This window comes from Polyodon spathula, unplaced genomic scaffold (genome assembly GCF_017654505.1).
Source record: "Polyodon spathula isolate WHYD16114869_AA unplaced genomic scaffold, ASM1765450v1 scaffolds_633, whole genome shotgun sequence".
NCBI lineage: Eukaryota > Metazoa > Chordata > Actinopteri > Acipenseriformes > Polyodontidae > Polyodon > Polyodon spathula.
The window spans coordinates 251,039-264,522 of record NW_024472122.1 but is presented as its reverse complement, the minus strand read 5'-3'; the positions used below and the strand labels follow the sequence as shown (position 1 = coordinate 264,522).

The window sequence follows — 13,484 nt, the reverse complement described above, 5'->3', positions numbered from 1 at the left end:
TAATGAAAAGTTGGCAAACCATTTTGGAACTGTGCATTGTCAGGAAGCAAACGGCTCCTGGAATAGATTTGTTGGTGCCACACAAACCCTCTTACAATTTGAGCTTTTATCAAGCAGCAAAGGAAACATCTGCTAAAGACAACCGAGTCTCTATTTCGAATTTAAAACTGGAACCAGTAGTTTAGAGAGCAAGATGTAGATGTCAGTGAAGGGAACGTTTTAAAAAAAAAAAAAAAAAAATCCAAGCATGCAACATTCCACAAGTATTAACAGGTTTTGAAGGTAATCTTGCCTGTATAGCAAAACATTCAGGTACATGTTAACACTGGTCTGTCAAAAGAGAACAGAACACCAATACCAGTTTTTCAACACACAAAAATGATTCACTGCATGGAAACTCGTATCACCCCCATTTCTATTCACTTTCTGATTGCCAAGGTATACAGTTGGCAGTTCATATTTTAGTGTATGAAATACATCCAAAGTGGCAGCTCCTGGCACACTTTGAAGCATTTTCTCTTACATAACTGGAGCGTGAAAGACAGCATGAAAATATTTTGATATTTACACTGTTTTGACAAAAGGGCTACTCATCTGCACCACACTGCGTTACTCATTAGGTCTTTGTGACTGGAGTCAAGGCGCAATCCTTTAAAACCACAAGCTGAGACTTTAGAACCCAAGCCTTGACAATTCCAAAATAATGCCAGTCTGACAAGTTAGTCTTTAGTTTATATGGCTTTTGAAGGTAGGCTTTGTCCAAAAAGGATTTTTGGTTTAATATTTAAAAACCAAGTACAACGGTGAAGCCCAACGTCAAATAGTATTTCAGGATTGATTATCATGCACAGAAGAGGATTCTATGGACTAGCCTCAACTTGAACTCTGTTCATTTTTTTGATTTGCACTAATCTTCGACTACCTTACCAAACTTATTATAAGAGTTAGAATAAACAGAAGGCCAATCGTGTTACTGAAGTTCTATTGCAACCATGCCTATGTAGTTATAATCTACAGAAAGGTTAATACTGCATGTCCACTTGCTACAAACCACGATTCAAATGTGTCCTTTGTCAAATGGCCTCTAAATTTAGTTTCCTAGTGCACTGAACCACTTCATTACTGGAGCTAGTGTTTAGTTTAAAGCCTGCACAAATTTTTACAAAGAATATTGACATCTTTGATCTTTTTCCAAGATCAATTGATCTACAAAAGGAGGCTCTACAATAGTAAGACATCAGCAGTGTTAATGCCTTATGATTCTAGAGCCAAAAGCATGCAAACATTGACCGATTGGACCAACCCTCCAGACCCACCCCCACTCCAGTGACTAATACTACATCAGATTAACAACAAATCACAGAATTTCTTGCACTCAAAAACAGATTTTAACATATTCAGTTGATTGTCAACCACAACAAAATGATCCCAAAGGATGAATCTCAGTAGTATACCGTTAGACCCAGCCGGGCAAGCCTTGCAGAGGTACAGATCTCAGTTTAATGGCAGTCTAAATTTAGTTTGGCATGGTTAATATCTCGAGGTGAAAAAAACATAACATGGCAAGGCTCAAAACACTGGGTCTTAGTGCAACAGCAAGACTAGACACGTCTCACAACAGTTCCATAAGGCTTGAGGCTGACCGACCCTGTGATATATTCATCAGCATTATCATATTAAATATGGGGAGGGGGGGCTGTACATGTGCAGAAATGCAACTACCATGACAAAACATTATGACCATGCATGTATTTTTCAAACTTATGAGATGACCAAGTCACTGCCATGAGTATATGGAAATCTGAACCTGCATGGGGCAGCCCCACTAGTTACTGTGTAATGCAATTATCCCCCATGTCCTGTGCGTAGCGGTCCGACATCGTGGTCCTCAGCTCCTCCACATCGTGTCGGAGTTGCTGGACTTCTGTTAACTTCTTGGCGAGGACCTCTGGGTTCATCCAGTCATCTCTGTCATCACAGGAGTACTGCATAGCTGCAAAATAAGACCCATTCACAGATCAAGTTTTATACATGCTTATAGCATTACCTACATACTTCGCACTAAGGGCTTTGCACTAATACATACATATTTTACCTCAAGCCAGAATTAAGTGACTGGGTTAAGTCTCAACACATACAGTAGCTTTTGCTAGACAGTAGTCAGTACAACCATACCATCTCACACAACTGGCAGCCTCTGCTGCTATGGAGAAGGGAAGTTATATTGGTATTACTGTCACACGCCAGTCACATGTCCTGCAACGCTGTATACTTAATTAAAAAAAAAAAAAAAGTGCTTACATCTTATTCCAAGCAGCAGAGAGAGATTGGGGTCCCTGCCCTGGGATCGCTGGTTCAGGATATTGCAGAGGGACTGCAGGTCGTACAGACAGGCGGCCATCTCTCCGTGCAATCTCTGTGTGAGCTGTGCGTTCTCTGCCTGCGGTGCTTCACGCTGACCAGGCTGGCCAATCTGCTCCTGGAGTGTCAGGATCCTCTCAATCAGCTCCTGGTTCTGGGCTGAAAGCTGAAGTGTTTGCTTTGAATTAATACACAGCGTGCACGTTAACAAGTTATAGTTAAACCAATACAAAATCCAACACACAAGCAGCATTACCACATATCAGCTCATTTCCAAATGCCCTTCAGCTGGTCTGGAAAGCAGATTTATTTAAGTAAAAATTGAATTTTAGTAGTCCTTATTAAAATCCACAAAGCTGTAAAAACTTCTTGAACAATGTTCTTGCAGCAACAAACCCCCAACTCATACCAAGCCAACGATGGAGAATTTAAAAAAATAAAAAAAAAAGTTTGATCTTCAGGAGCAGTGAAATATTGAAACCTATTTAATTGTACATTGCAACTAACCTCCTTCATTGCCTTGCGAAGCTGCTGCAGTCCACTCTCCTTCTCTGCCAGGTCCTCTCTCAAAGCCTGGCTAGTGCCTTCTTCCTGGGCCCCCTGCTCTTCTAGCCTCTTAAATTCCAGGACAACAATGAAAATGCATTTTGGTTATTGCTAAATTAAACACCACAAAAAGTCCTACAAAGACTTTGCTGCAAGTACACTATTACAGTCAAACAATTATTGGAAATACAGTCACACTATATATAAGCCAACATCTATATCCGACAGGCATATTTCACAAACTGTCCACCAATTCAACATTAAATTTATTATTGTTAAAAGGCAACAGTACCAAAATGCTTGGTAGAAAAATTACCTTTATTTGTGATGCAATTTGCTCCATCTTTTTCTGCTGCTTCTCGATTACCTAAAAGCCCAAACAGGACCGAAAATACAAATAAAAAAAAAAACACAGAATTGGAGAAAATATTGTATCAGGCTTAAGTGCAAGAATCCTAGGTTTAGTGAAAACAAAATGTTGAAAGAATGTACTACAGACCACAGGAATGAACAAAATAAACCACCAAAAACAGTCATCTTGACATGAAGAAATAATCATGTGAAACAAATCTTCAGATCCCTCCTAAAGTGTTAGAGGTCTCACATTCTCCTCTATTGAAATACAAACATTAACTTAGGCCACGAACGAACTTAATCTGCTCATCTTGGAGATATTTCAATGCTGCCTTTCCACCAAATCCCTGCATTCTACTTCAAGAGGTCACTTGAAGGAACAGACACGCGAGTCACTGCAACTCCTCTCAGAGACCAAAACGCACGTCTACCATAATGAGCAGCACAGAAACGTGCACCCTATCAAACAGCCACTCGTATTAGGCATACATTAATGGAATTATTGTTCACTCTGTGCCTTCTTTTAATTCCACAAAAAACACACTGTTCACATTGTTTTTGGAGGTCAGCCGTTCTTTATTACTCAATGGAACTATGAAGCACAGCTGAGGGAGGACACTGATTAATGTCAGCTGTTCTAGAGCCACTGCTACCTGATGAAACGCTTCATACAGATGCTCAAGCCCTGCCCTCTTTCAGTGGACTACAATGATTTCAGACAAAGGGATATAAAAACAAATAATGAAAAAAGTTGTAGCACAACAGCGATTCCTCACTAATAATCCAACAGCAATGCCATTATCCCTCATTTAGAGAACATCTACAAACATTTTTTAAATCGTACCTTCTTGGCTCGTTCCACCTCCTCTTTGAGAGAGGAGTTTTCTGCTTTCAGCTTCTCCATGTCCAGCATTGGCAACCTGTCCCCATCCTCCAGGCTCCGTTCCACCTTCTCCTGCAAGCTAAAACAGAAACACAAAGCAAATCCAGCACTACAGAAAACTTATTTTGTTAGATCACATTTATAAAACCGATATCGAAGGCAGCTCAGTGATATTCTGGAATACTTCTTGCAGGTGGGGTCATGGTTCACAGTCAGAGGATCAAATAATGTTTAGTGACAAAATGTCTAGGCATGCAAGACTATACTGTATATACCCCCTATAAAAGTAAAGGCTTGCTTCAAATGTTTTACTGGTATGGTATGTCCTTCTAATGAAGCTGATAACGCAGAATGCTACTGTATAACAGAATTAGGTTTAAAACAATGTTGTGCAACAGCAATAGAAAGTTGCAGCTGTCTGGGGGTCTGCACTGATCAATCACATTGTTGTTTGGTGCAGCCTAGCCCCTCAAGTCTACCTGTGCACTTGCGAGATCAGCTCGAGCTCCTTCTCTTTCTGGCTCTCCAGCTGGGCGACCCTCTCCCTGCACTGAGCCCGTGCCTCGCCCAGCTTCCTCTCTAAATCGGACACCGTGTCCTGCAGCTGGCCGCACTGCCTCTCCAGTTCCTTCAACTAAAAGACAAAGGTTTTGGGATGACCATCGTTTAAAAACACCCACCAACCACACCATGCAATGCTGGTTGTTCTACTTTCTGTTAATTTGAATATAGCAATTCTAACAATTATGCAAGCTGTACTTAATTGTGCCACAACACCACTAGTATGGCAGCTGCCACAACTCTAATTACAGAAGTCCCCATGATTTTAAAATGAAGATCACATCCCCCAGGATGTGATGAGCACAGGAGTATATATTGATTTCAACCTCCTCTACCTGGTTACTCTGTTTCTGATAATCCTCCAGTGTTGGCAGGTCTGCCAGGTACCTCTCCAGCGTCTCTATTCTTTGCTGCTTCTCTCGGTTCTGTTCAGACTCTTTCTGGCATTTCTTTTTTAGGCTGTTAATGTGTTTGTCTCTCCCTCGGACCTGCAGCAAAAACAGGTTACCAACCTATTACCTTTATTCTGAAGTTCAGTCTCCTAAATACAAAATCTAGGGTTACCTGTAAATTACTATCACTGCTAGTGTAAATACTGTGTGCGTTTTCCTTCAAAAAGAGCTGCTAAAATATGCAGCTATAGAAAGGCTCTGGTCTTTTTTTGCTTGCACGGAGATTGATGGTTTCGTCAAGATGAGCGATACACAGAATCTAAAGCAGGAACGATTACTGCTGTTCAACAGGATGATGCGTTAGAGATTGACTCTGGTCTGTATTTATTTCTTTATACTAAATATGCTGGGAGGTAATCACCTGTATAAAGGACAGCACACCCATTTCCTTTTAACAAAGTGAACACGTTTCCAAAGTCTCCTACCCGTTCCTCTTGTTTCTTCATTTCTTCAGAATGCTTCTGGGCGGTTTCTTTCAAAGTCTCGCTGAACTTCCGAACTTCAGCCTCCACTGCAGCCAGTTTCCTCTCTGCTTCAGCCTTCTCCTTGTTGAAGCCGCTTGTCTGCTCAGCAAACTGGGCCCTGAGGAACGTGTTCTCCCTTTGGGCCTCCTGCGGGCGGAATTGAAAAGTACAAGATCTGCAGTCGGATTTCCATTTGAAAGAGCTCATCGGTGTGAGAAACAGTCTTCTGGCAATTCATTTCACTTCACTGCTTCTAGCTTTGTTCTGATGATTTGAGTGGTACACAACAGTCTGTCTTATAGCACATGAATTCTCATGCATTCTATTCTGTGTCAGGCCTGTGAGCAGAGAGTCAAAACTGTCATACAAACAAAAGTGTTCTCTAATAGGGTTCCGAATCAATTTAACCAGAAACTAGTTACAAAGCAATGGCAGTGTTTAAGCTTACCTGCAGTCTCAATAGGTAGACGTCGTTGTAGGAAGGGTTCCGTCCAATTAGAGCACTGTGCACCTGCAACTCACTCTCTCTCACCTTCTGTTCCAACTGAGAGATCTGTTGCTTTTGTCTAGAATAGAAAAAAATAAAAATGTCCCATTTCAAACCTTGAATAGTGTAGGACACAAATGCACATTCCTACATTAAGATCTTAAAACGAAAGCACCCCTCAGATGCCTTATGATAGACTTGTTTTAATATCCACGCAACTTGAGCAAAAACAATGTGCATCATGTTTATTTTCATAGAAACGACACCACTAATTTCACAGTAAATAGTGCCAAAGCACATGGACTTGCCTGTCAATAACCAGTTCCTTTTCCTTCAGTAGGCTCTCATTGGCTCTAATGAGAGCATCCCACTTACTGGTGTCCTGCTGTAGGGCAGAGGGGTAGAGGGAAGGATACGGTCGAGAGCCTGCGCTTAACTGAAATTAATACAGAACAAAAAGTTCAATTCCACGAAAAAGTCTTTAGTCCAAACTAAGATACACACTGGGTTCTTTCAATTGATCAGATGTATTTGATAAAACACCACACACAAACCTGAACCTATATTTTAAGATCAAATCCCTTATGTTAGTGTCAAAACTACTGATAATATTTCACACCTTTTGGTGCCTGTTTTCATACAGTTTCACATATACACAATCCAGATGGGACTTCTTACCTGCATCTGCTCCACCTGTAACCGAATACTCTCAAGCTGCTGCTGATGCTGCCAGGCAGCGAGGTCACATGACCTGTCTGGCATTCTGGCATCGTACCCTTTGGTGTTCATCTGCTCCCTCATCCACATCTGAGACTGGAGAGCCTGCTGACCAGCGAAGGCACTGCCAGCATTCAGCGCAGAGTTCGAATAATTTGGCAAGAAACCGTTTTGTGGCCCGTACACATTCCCAGCCAAGGAGGTAGTCTTACTCTCAGGGAGAGTCTTGTATGGCCGGTCTAAGGAGCCGTAGTTGTCCTTGCCTGTCTCTCCATGATTACTGGTCTCCGTTCTGAACCGCGGGTCACCGTAAAAAGTGTCCAACAGTGCAGACTGGTTCATGGTTGGTTCTATAGCAGGCCTGTTGAATTTTCCACATTCATCCAGACAAGACTTGTCAGCATTGGGAAACAGAGAATGGTACTCCAGTTCGTTCACAAGAGTCCGGTAACGATTCACGGAATCGACAGGTGCGGATTTCACGTCTCCATTAGACATGCCGCCCATATCCAGGTTGGGAGGGTCCGGTTTGGAGAGCGGAGAGGATTTTGTTCTCGAGTCTCTAGAATCCTGAGCAGCGCTGTTCATTTGTGCCAAAATACCTGCAGTGGAAGGCATGACATGGGCTGTTGGGATTGAGATCTGGGTCCTGATGGGCTGAAAGGAGGCGCTATCACTGGAACTGCAGAAATCTACAATACAACAATTATTTTAAGCAACATTCGCAATGCAACATAATGGTGTCAGCAGTAAAAATGCATGTTTGGTTTAGGACGCAAGATCAAATATGCATATATACTATAACAAAATATGCTCAGTTCTGAAAGTAATAAATAAAATGCAGTTTTAATTTCAAATAAATCTTTAACTGGCCGCTCTACATGTAGCATGACTGATATGAAATCTGCACATTTAAAAACAGATACCGTACCAAGCGTTACACTCCAATGCACCATTGTTAAATAGATTATACCTGATACAGTACAGATAGTTTTGGTACTACATTCAATTAGAGCACCAAAACCTCTTTAGAAGTTTAAATCAAGCAATTATTATGTGCAACTGTGTTTAACTGTAACAGTTACTTTGACTGCAAACAGTATTAGCATTCAAGCAGTCATACTTTGACTATGAAAGGAACGCTACAGTTTATTTAGCTCTGTTTTTAAATTTTGCTACTGATCATTTTTTAAGTTTGCAACTGAAGCCCACTTACCTTGTTTTTTTGAAAAAAAAAGTTTTGGAAATGTTATTTGTACTGCAAAAGTAGAGTCAGAGCACGGATACGTTTAATGGCGCCAACAGCCTCTTCTGGATTTACCCATGGGGCACTCAAAACACACAAAATCACCTTGAATTCCACTGAGATTTTACAAAAGTGGAGGAAACAGAATTGACGAAGGAAGGAAGGTGAGGGATAACTGTCATTATCCCTTTCCCCACTTCAATACCAGCGGAACACGCACTGAAAGGCTGGAGATATTAATAGCTCACTCTCAGGTTACACTGAACTGGGGCCGGACTGACTGCTGCCTGTTATTTCAGGTCCTGCATTTTTTTAAAGGTGTATGGCACAATACACTGGTCTTAGAAAACAAGATGCACTATTCTCAGAACAGGGTGAAATGCAAGAAGCCCCGAAACTGCCGGCGTCAAAGACATAAGAGGGAATAAAACGTGAACATAAAAAGGGTGTTACCCTGTTGAAGACAAGACCTTAAAATGCCCAACGGGGTTATTCAGACTGATCGTTACTTTCAAGACAAGGAGAAATTCTTACTGAACAGGAAATGCTGGTGAGCATTCAGGTTAGGACTGTGGTGTTTTTGCTTGCAGTAGCAAACACCATTACCCTTTGCCTTTGTACGAAAAAACACAATAAAGAAACAAATGAAACGCCTGCCTAAAAACAGAGAGCTTCCAGGTAATTCATACTGGGGAGGGGCACTCAATGATCCAGGCTAGCTTCCTTAGATCAGCGTCTTTACAAAACACTAGTGCAATTAACTTGCTGCCAAACGTACTGGGTTCTGCATTTAATACAGTGGCTTCAGCACAAATAAACAGAGGACCTAGAATTTACTACACAACTCAGCTGATGTGAAGCAGCAGGACAGCTTATGTTTCTTCTCGATCAAGAGAAACGCTATACAGCATGGAGACAGTTTCGTAAGCAAGCACACAGCTGGCCTCTCTGCCAGAGATCCCTCACTGCTTATTGAGACACCTTGTTGAAATGAAATTGTCTACTGGACAAAAGTTTGCATCAGAGCAATATTCCAAACATCTCTGCATACAATTACAAGAGGCAGTTCTTCAAATATAATTTCATGCTATGACATATTTCTAAGATGCATACTGTTAACCTAGACCTGTTTCCTGAGATGTGCCTGGGAGGACATTCTGCAATAATGCAATACATATTTAAGCATTACCACAACAAGGTTCAATAGCATTCACAGTCCTGGAATAGAGTTCAGGTTGTAGCTCACCTTCAGTGCTGTCAGAAGGGGTGGTTCCCAAGCCAGTGTCCCCACTGTCAGCTGTGCTGGGGCACCTTCCAAAGCGACTCTGGAACTTATCTGAGATGGCAGGGGTCTTCCACTCCATAGCTGGGAAGCTTCCTTTTGCATCAAAGTAAATGTACATAAACATTTAGTTAAAGGAACATGGTATTGCTGTGGCATGTTACAAGAGGAAAGCCACACTACAACAGATTAAGCACCATTATATTTTTTAATAGTTCTGAAAGGATCTGTGCATTTACCCTACAAGTGCACGTTCATCCCAGCCTTCTTAAATCAGAGACATGGCTTAAGTTCAGGAACAGACAAATGTAAGGTGCGGTCATGCTTCTGCAGAATAATAAACTACATTTCTGAAAGTAGCTTTAATAGGAGTGGTTTAGGTGATGTTACGTTTATTAGAACTTCAAGATGGAAAACAGTGACTCAATCTTAAATTCAAACACTGCATGAAGTTAATGTGCGAGCTAGTTGTTCACATTTTCATATTAGACAAGACCTTTCCTTGAACTGCCTAAATGCGGAAGACCATTTCCAAGAGATTTAGAAATGCTTTAAAAAGAGTTACAAACAAGCTGATAAAATTTAGGGTTTCAAGAGGACAACCCAGCCATGATCCTGAATCCACCTCGAACCCTGAACCCTGGAGATACTCACCTGCCTGGTTAGTGTGCTGGGAAATCAGATCTTGGTGCCTCTTAGAGGAGGCCATTCCATGCACTAGCACCTGAGGATAGAAAGAGAAACCCTGAATACAGCCAACTGTCAATACGTCAATTACAGAATGAAAACAGCAGGACCAAACTGTGTACTGAAAACATCAAGGGTGAAAGGCAGCCAAGGGGTATGTAAAAGATCCAGATTAAACAGAATCTACTTCATGTGCAACGTGTTTAGCAACTGCAGATTTAAATGTGTTTCATTATACTGTCATTGCTGAGCACAATCTGTTGCTTTGCTAGACTTACCAATTCCTTTGGCTGCATCAGGAAACACTGCATTCAATCTGCTACCCACCCTTACCTTAAAATATGCGGCAAGATTTAGTCACAAGAGAAAGTCTGTTATGAAGTCTAGCAAGCAGAAGCAGTTTAAGTACTGTTGCAGTCTTCCATTACACAGTACAAAGTGCACCTCAGTAGATGGTACAAAGTGTACCTCAGTAGATGTCATGTCACAACAAGTGTGTTCTATTTACAGCAGATCCCATTTCATACAGGGCCCCCCTGCTCACTATTCTGAGTTGCTTGTTAGGTAATGGAAAGTATCAGCGTGTACCAACATTCGGAATAAATAAATACCGTACACTAGGGAATCACAGAGCCATCACCTGTTTGCATGAGGCTTGACAGTTCTACATCCTTTTACCCCCAGCCCCTGATGTACTGCTGAAGACCCAGTTAAAACTGACCATATACCGAACCCTATTCATAAAATGTTTAAGACTGGACATCACAAAACTGTATTTGCTAGCCTTAGATAATTTCATAAAAAAAAATCTAAATCTTTAAATTAAACTTGTCTAATTGAAAAAATCCCTGTGTTACCATGTAACCCAGAAATGTTTTTACCAGTAATAAATAGAGTAATAGTGAATAGGGATTGGCAAATAAGATATGGGCTGGAGAGAGACACAGTGAGCCAAATAAAGTTGGGCACATCTTCCATCTAACCCCCATTTCCCTCAAGGCGCAGAATCAGATTGGGGAAGTCCTGAATTTAGTCTGTTATACTGTGGTATTCACTAGAGACAGGTCTAGGACCTCCAGATATCCAGTCACACAGATCTCCATGTAGAATACAGCACTCACTAGACAGGTCTAGGACCTCCAGATATCCAGTCACACAGATCTCCATGTAGAATACAGCATTCACTAGACAGGTCTAGGACCTCCAGATATCCAATCACACAGATCTCCATGTAGAATACAGCATTCACTAGACAGGTCTAGGACCTCCAGATATCCAATCACACAGATCTCCATGTAGAATACAGCATTCACTAGACAGGTCTAGGACCTCCAGATATCCAATCACACAGATCTCCATGTAGAATACAGCACTCACTAGACAGGTCTAGGACCTCCAGATATCCAATCACACAGATCTCCATGTAGAATACAGCACTCACTAGACAGGTCTAGGACCTCCAGATATCCAATCACACAGATCTCCATGTAGCAAAACTGTAAACAACCTGTGGTTTTCAAACTTAAGAAATTTCAAGTGGAAACATACAGCACATTTTAAAGATGACACTGTCCAGAGCCAGCACAGAAATACATTTCCACCACATGGTGTGACATAACTCAAATGGGAAGCGGCATATTTAAAGTAACCGCGTTTACTTTTAATGAGGCCGAGCCCAGTTTCAAAGCAAGAGCTTAGGCTCTGTGTTTGGAAGGTCCCTAGGAGTACGTGCAACTCAGCAACCACTGCCTGGGAAGGAGAAGAATGAGATTACTTAATATAACAAAGGACGGCAAACATTTAGAAAAGTTAACAAAACAATAATATCATAAATCCAAATTAAAGACCAATTGAAAAATGCCCATTCCATGCACAGCTTGTACTCGATCCAGGCTCATAAATATATCTCTTTACTGTCCTACCGATTGTTATATGGCTTGTCTGTATTAAAGGTTTGCCAGATGTAATACTAGCCAGCTTTGTGCTGAACAGCTGCTCTCTATAGAGTCCTTTTTGACAGATCTGTCAACATTAAAAACACTGTTTCAACTTGACAGATGCAACAATTCAATTAACAGAAAATGAATGCAAGTTCTTGGCAAATCTAAGTCCTGCACCCTATAGCTTACTACTTAAACCTTTGTTCTCATACGTATTTTGAACACAAACTTTTTCGCAGTATCTATGCAGACATGATGAAGCCGGCAGTACACAAGATGAGCAAGAAAGTACACGACACAGCATACTGGAAACTGAACAATCGTACAGTACGTTACAAATCAAATGAAACTGAAAAACGGATTTTGTAAATATTCTGGCAACCACAGACAAATGGCAAAGGAACCTAAAAGTAGAGGGTCAGTACTATATTATGTTTACAGATAACACACAACACAATTAATATAAACTACAGTAGGTATAACATTTATATACAGCTAGTTCAAACTACGTAGTCGTGGCGCACACTGCCCACCTTTTCATTATTTACACGCATTACAAAAAAAAAAAAAAAAAGTAGTTTTTTTGTTTTTTAATCTAGCATTATTTTAGAAGCTATAAACAGAAAAACAGAGATGTGGTAACTATTGGACGACTAAACAATCATTATAAATCACAAGCGTGAATACCTCAAAGGGCTCTTCAGGTGAGAATAGCAAAGAGAGATCGATACGGCTTCTACCTAATCCATCAACGAATATCTTATTTACAAACCACTCGCTCAGTGAACAGGGCAAACTAGATTTATTTTGTAATCATTTCTGACTGTATCGTGTACCCTTTCTGTGATGCAGCTACGATACGAACGATCATATGCTAAATAATCAATACAGGGCTTTACCTGCTGAGTTTATCGTTTGACTCACTTCTTTGGGTAAAGTATACGAAGACAATAAAAAACAACTTCGCCGGAGATATTCGGACACACTTTCATTCTCTTCCAACCGTCTCTGCTCTGGCTTTATATGAATTCAAGTCCCGCCCAACGCGGATTCGAATTCGGTGATTTCGCCGTCTATCATAGCAACCAACCGCCTTCAGCGCACTGTGATAGGACCAAAGAAGTGTCACTTACAAGTCGACCTAAAATCTCTGTTTTAATTGGAAGCCAAACCAACTGTAAAGCAGGAGAATGTCCGTCGCCGTCAAACGCAGATTGTGGTTTACCGTAATCCACTCAAACAAGTTAACCAGAAAATGTTGCCAGAGGTATAACATTACCGTAATTACCCTTGTAATATTTTGACACCTCAAATATTAATGTGGGATTTACACAAAATATGCATACGCCTTTTGTTGAAATGTGTCAGTTTCTAGAAATAATGTGGATACCTTATATTGTGTTTATATTTTTACTGCATTTTGTAATAGTTCTGTAAACTGGGGCTGGAGTGGGGCTACAATATTCTGCACTATCATAATATATATATATATATATATATATAT

General features: G+C 40.8%; 1 protein-coding gene across 6 annotated transcripts; it reads right to left on the bottom strand.

Moving 5' to 3' along the window:
- Window positions 1-226: 226 nt before the first annotated feature.
- Window positions 227-12,980, bottom strand: cep85 (centrosomal protein 85). 6 transcript variants are annotated; one of them, XM_041240617.1, is made up of 14 exons: window positions 12,880-12,980; window positions 10,008-10,077; window positions 9,318-9,449; window positions 6,787-7,517; window positions 6,417-6,544; window positions 6,070-6,187; window positions 5,583-5,768; window positions 5,041-5,193; window positions 4,624-4,778; window positions 4,106-4,229; window positions 3,224-3,274; window positions 2,869-2,976; window positions 2,302-2,527; window positions 227-1,993 (listed from the first exon to the last, which is right to left on the bottom strand). In XM_041240617.1, the coding sequence occupies exons 2-14, from the start codon at window positions 10,060-10,062 to the stop codon at window positions 1,830-1,832; spliced, it is 2,331 nt and encodes a 776-aa protein (XP_041096551.1). In that variant the 5' UTR covers window positions 10,063-10,077; window positions 12,880-12,980; the 3' UTR covers window positions 227-1,829. The 6 variants fall into 6 exon arrangements, with proteins under 6 accessions (XP_041096551.1, XP_041096553.1, XP_041096552.1 ...); XM_041240619.1 differs by having other exon boundaries at window positions 12,905-12,979; XM_041240618.1 differs by lacking the exon at window positions 12,880-12,980 and adding an exon at window positions 10,374-10,471.
- Between the last annotated feature and the right edge of the window lie 504 nt (window positions 12,981-13,484).

Bases quoted from the DNA above. Each gene is read 5' to 3' on its own strand.
- cep85 (XM_041240615.1), bottom strand. From the start codon at position 10,351: ATGCAGTGTTTCCTGATGCAGCCAAAGGAATTG. The intron at 6,545-6,786 runs GTAAGAAGTCCC...TATTAATTTCAG, and splicing joins TACAGGTGGAGCAGATGCAG to TTAAGCGCAGGCTCTCGACC. The intron at 4,779-5,040 runs GTAGAGGAGGTT...TTTGTCTTTTAG, and splicing joins ATCAGAAACAGAGTAACCAG to TTGAAGGAACTGGAGAGGCA.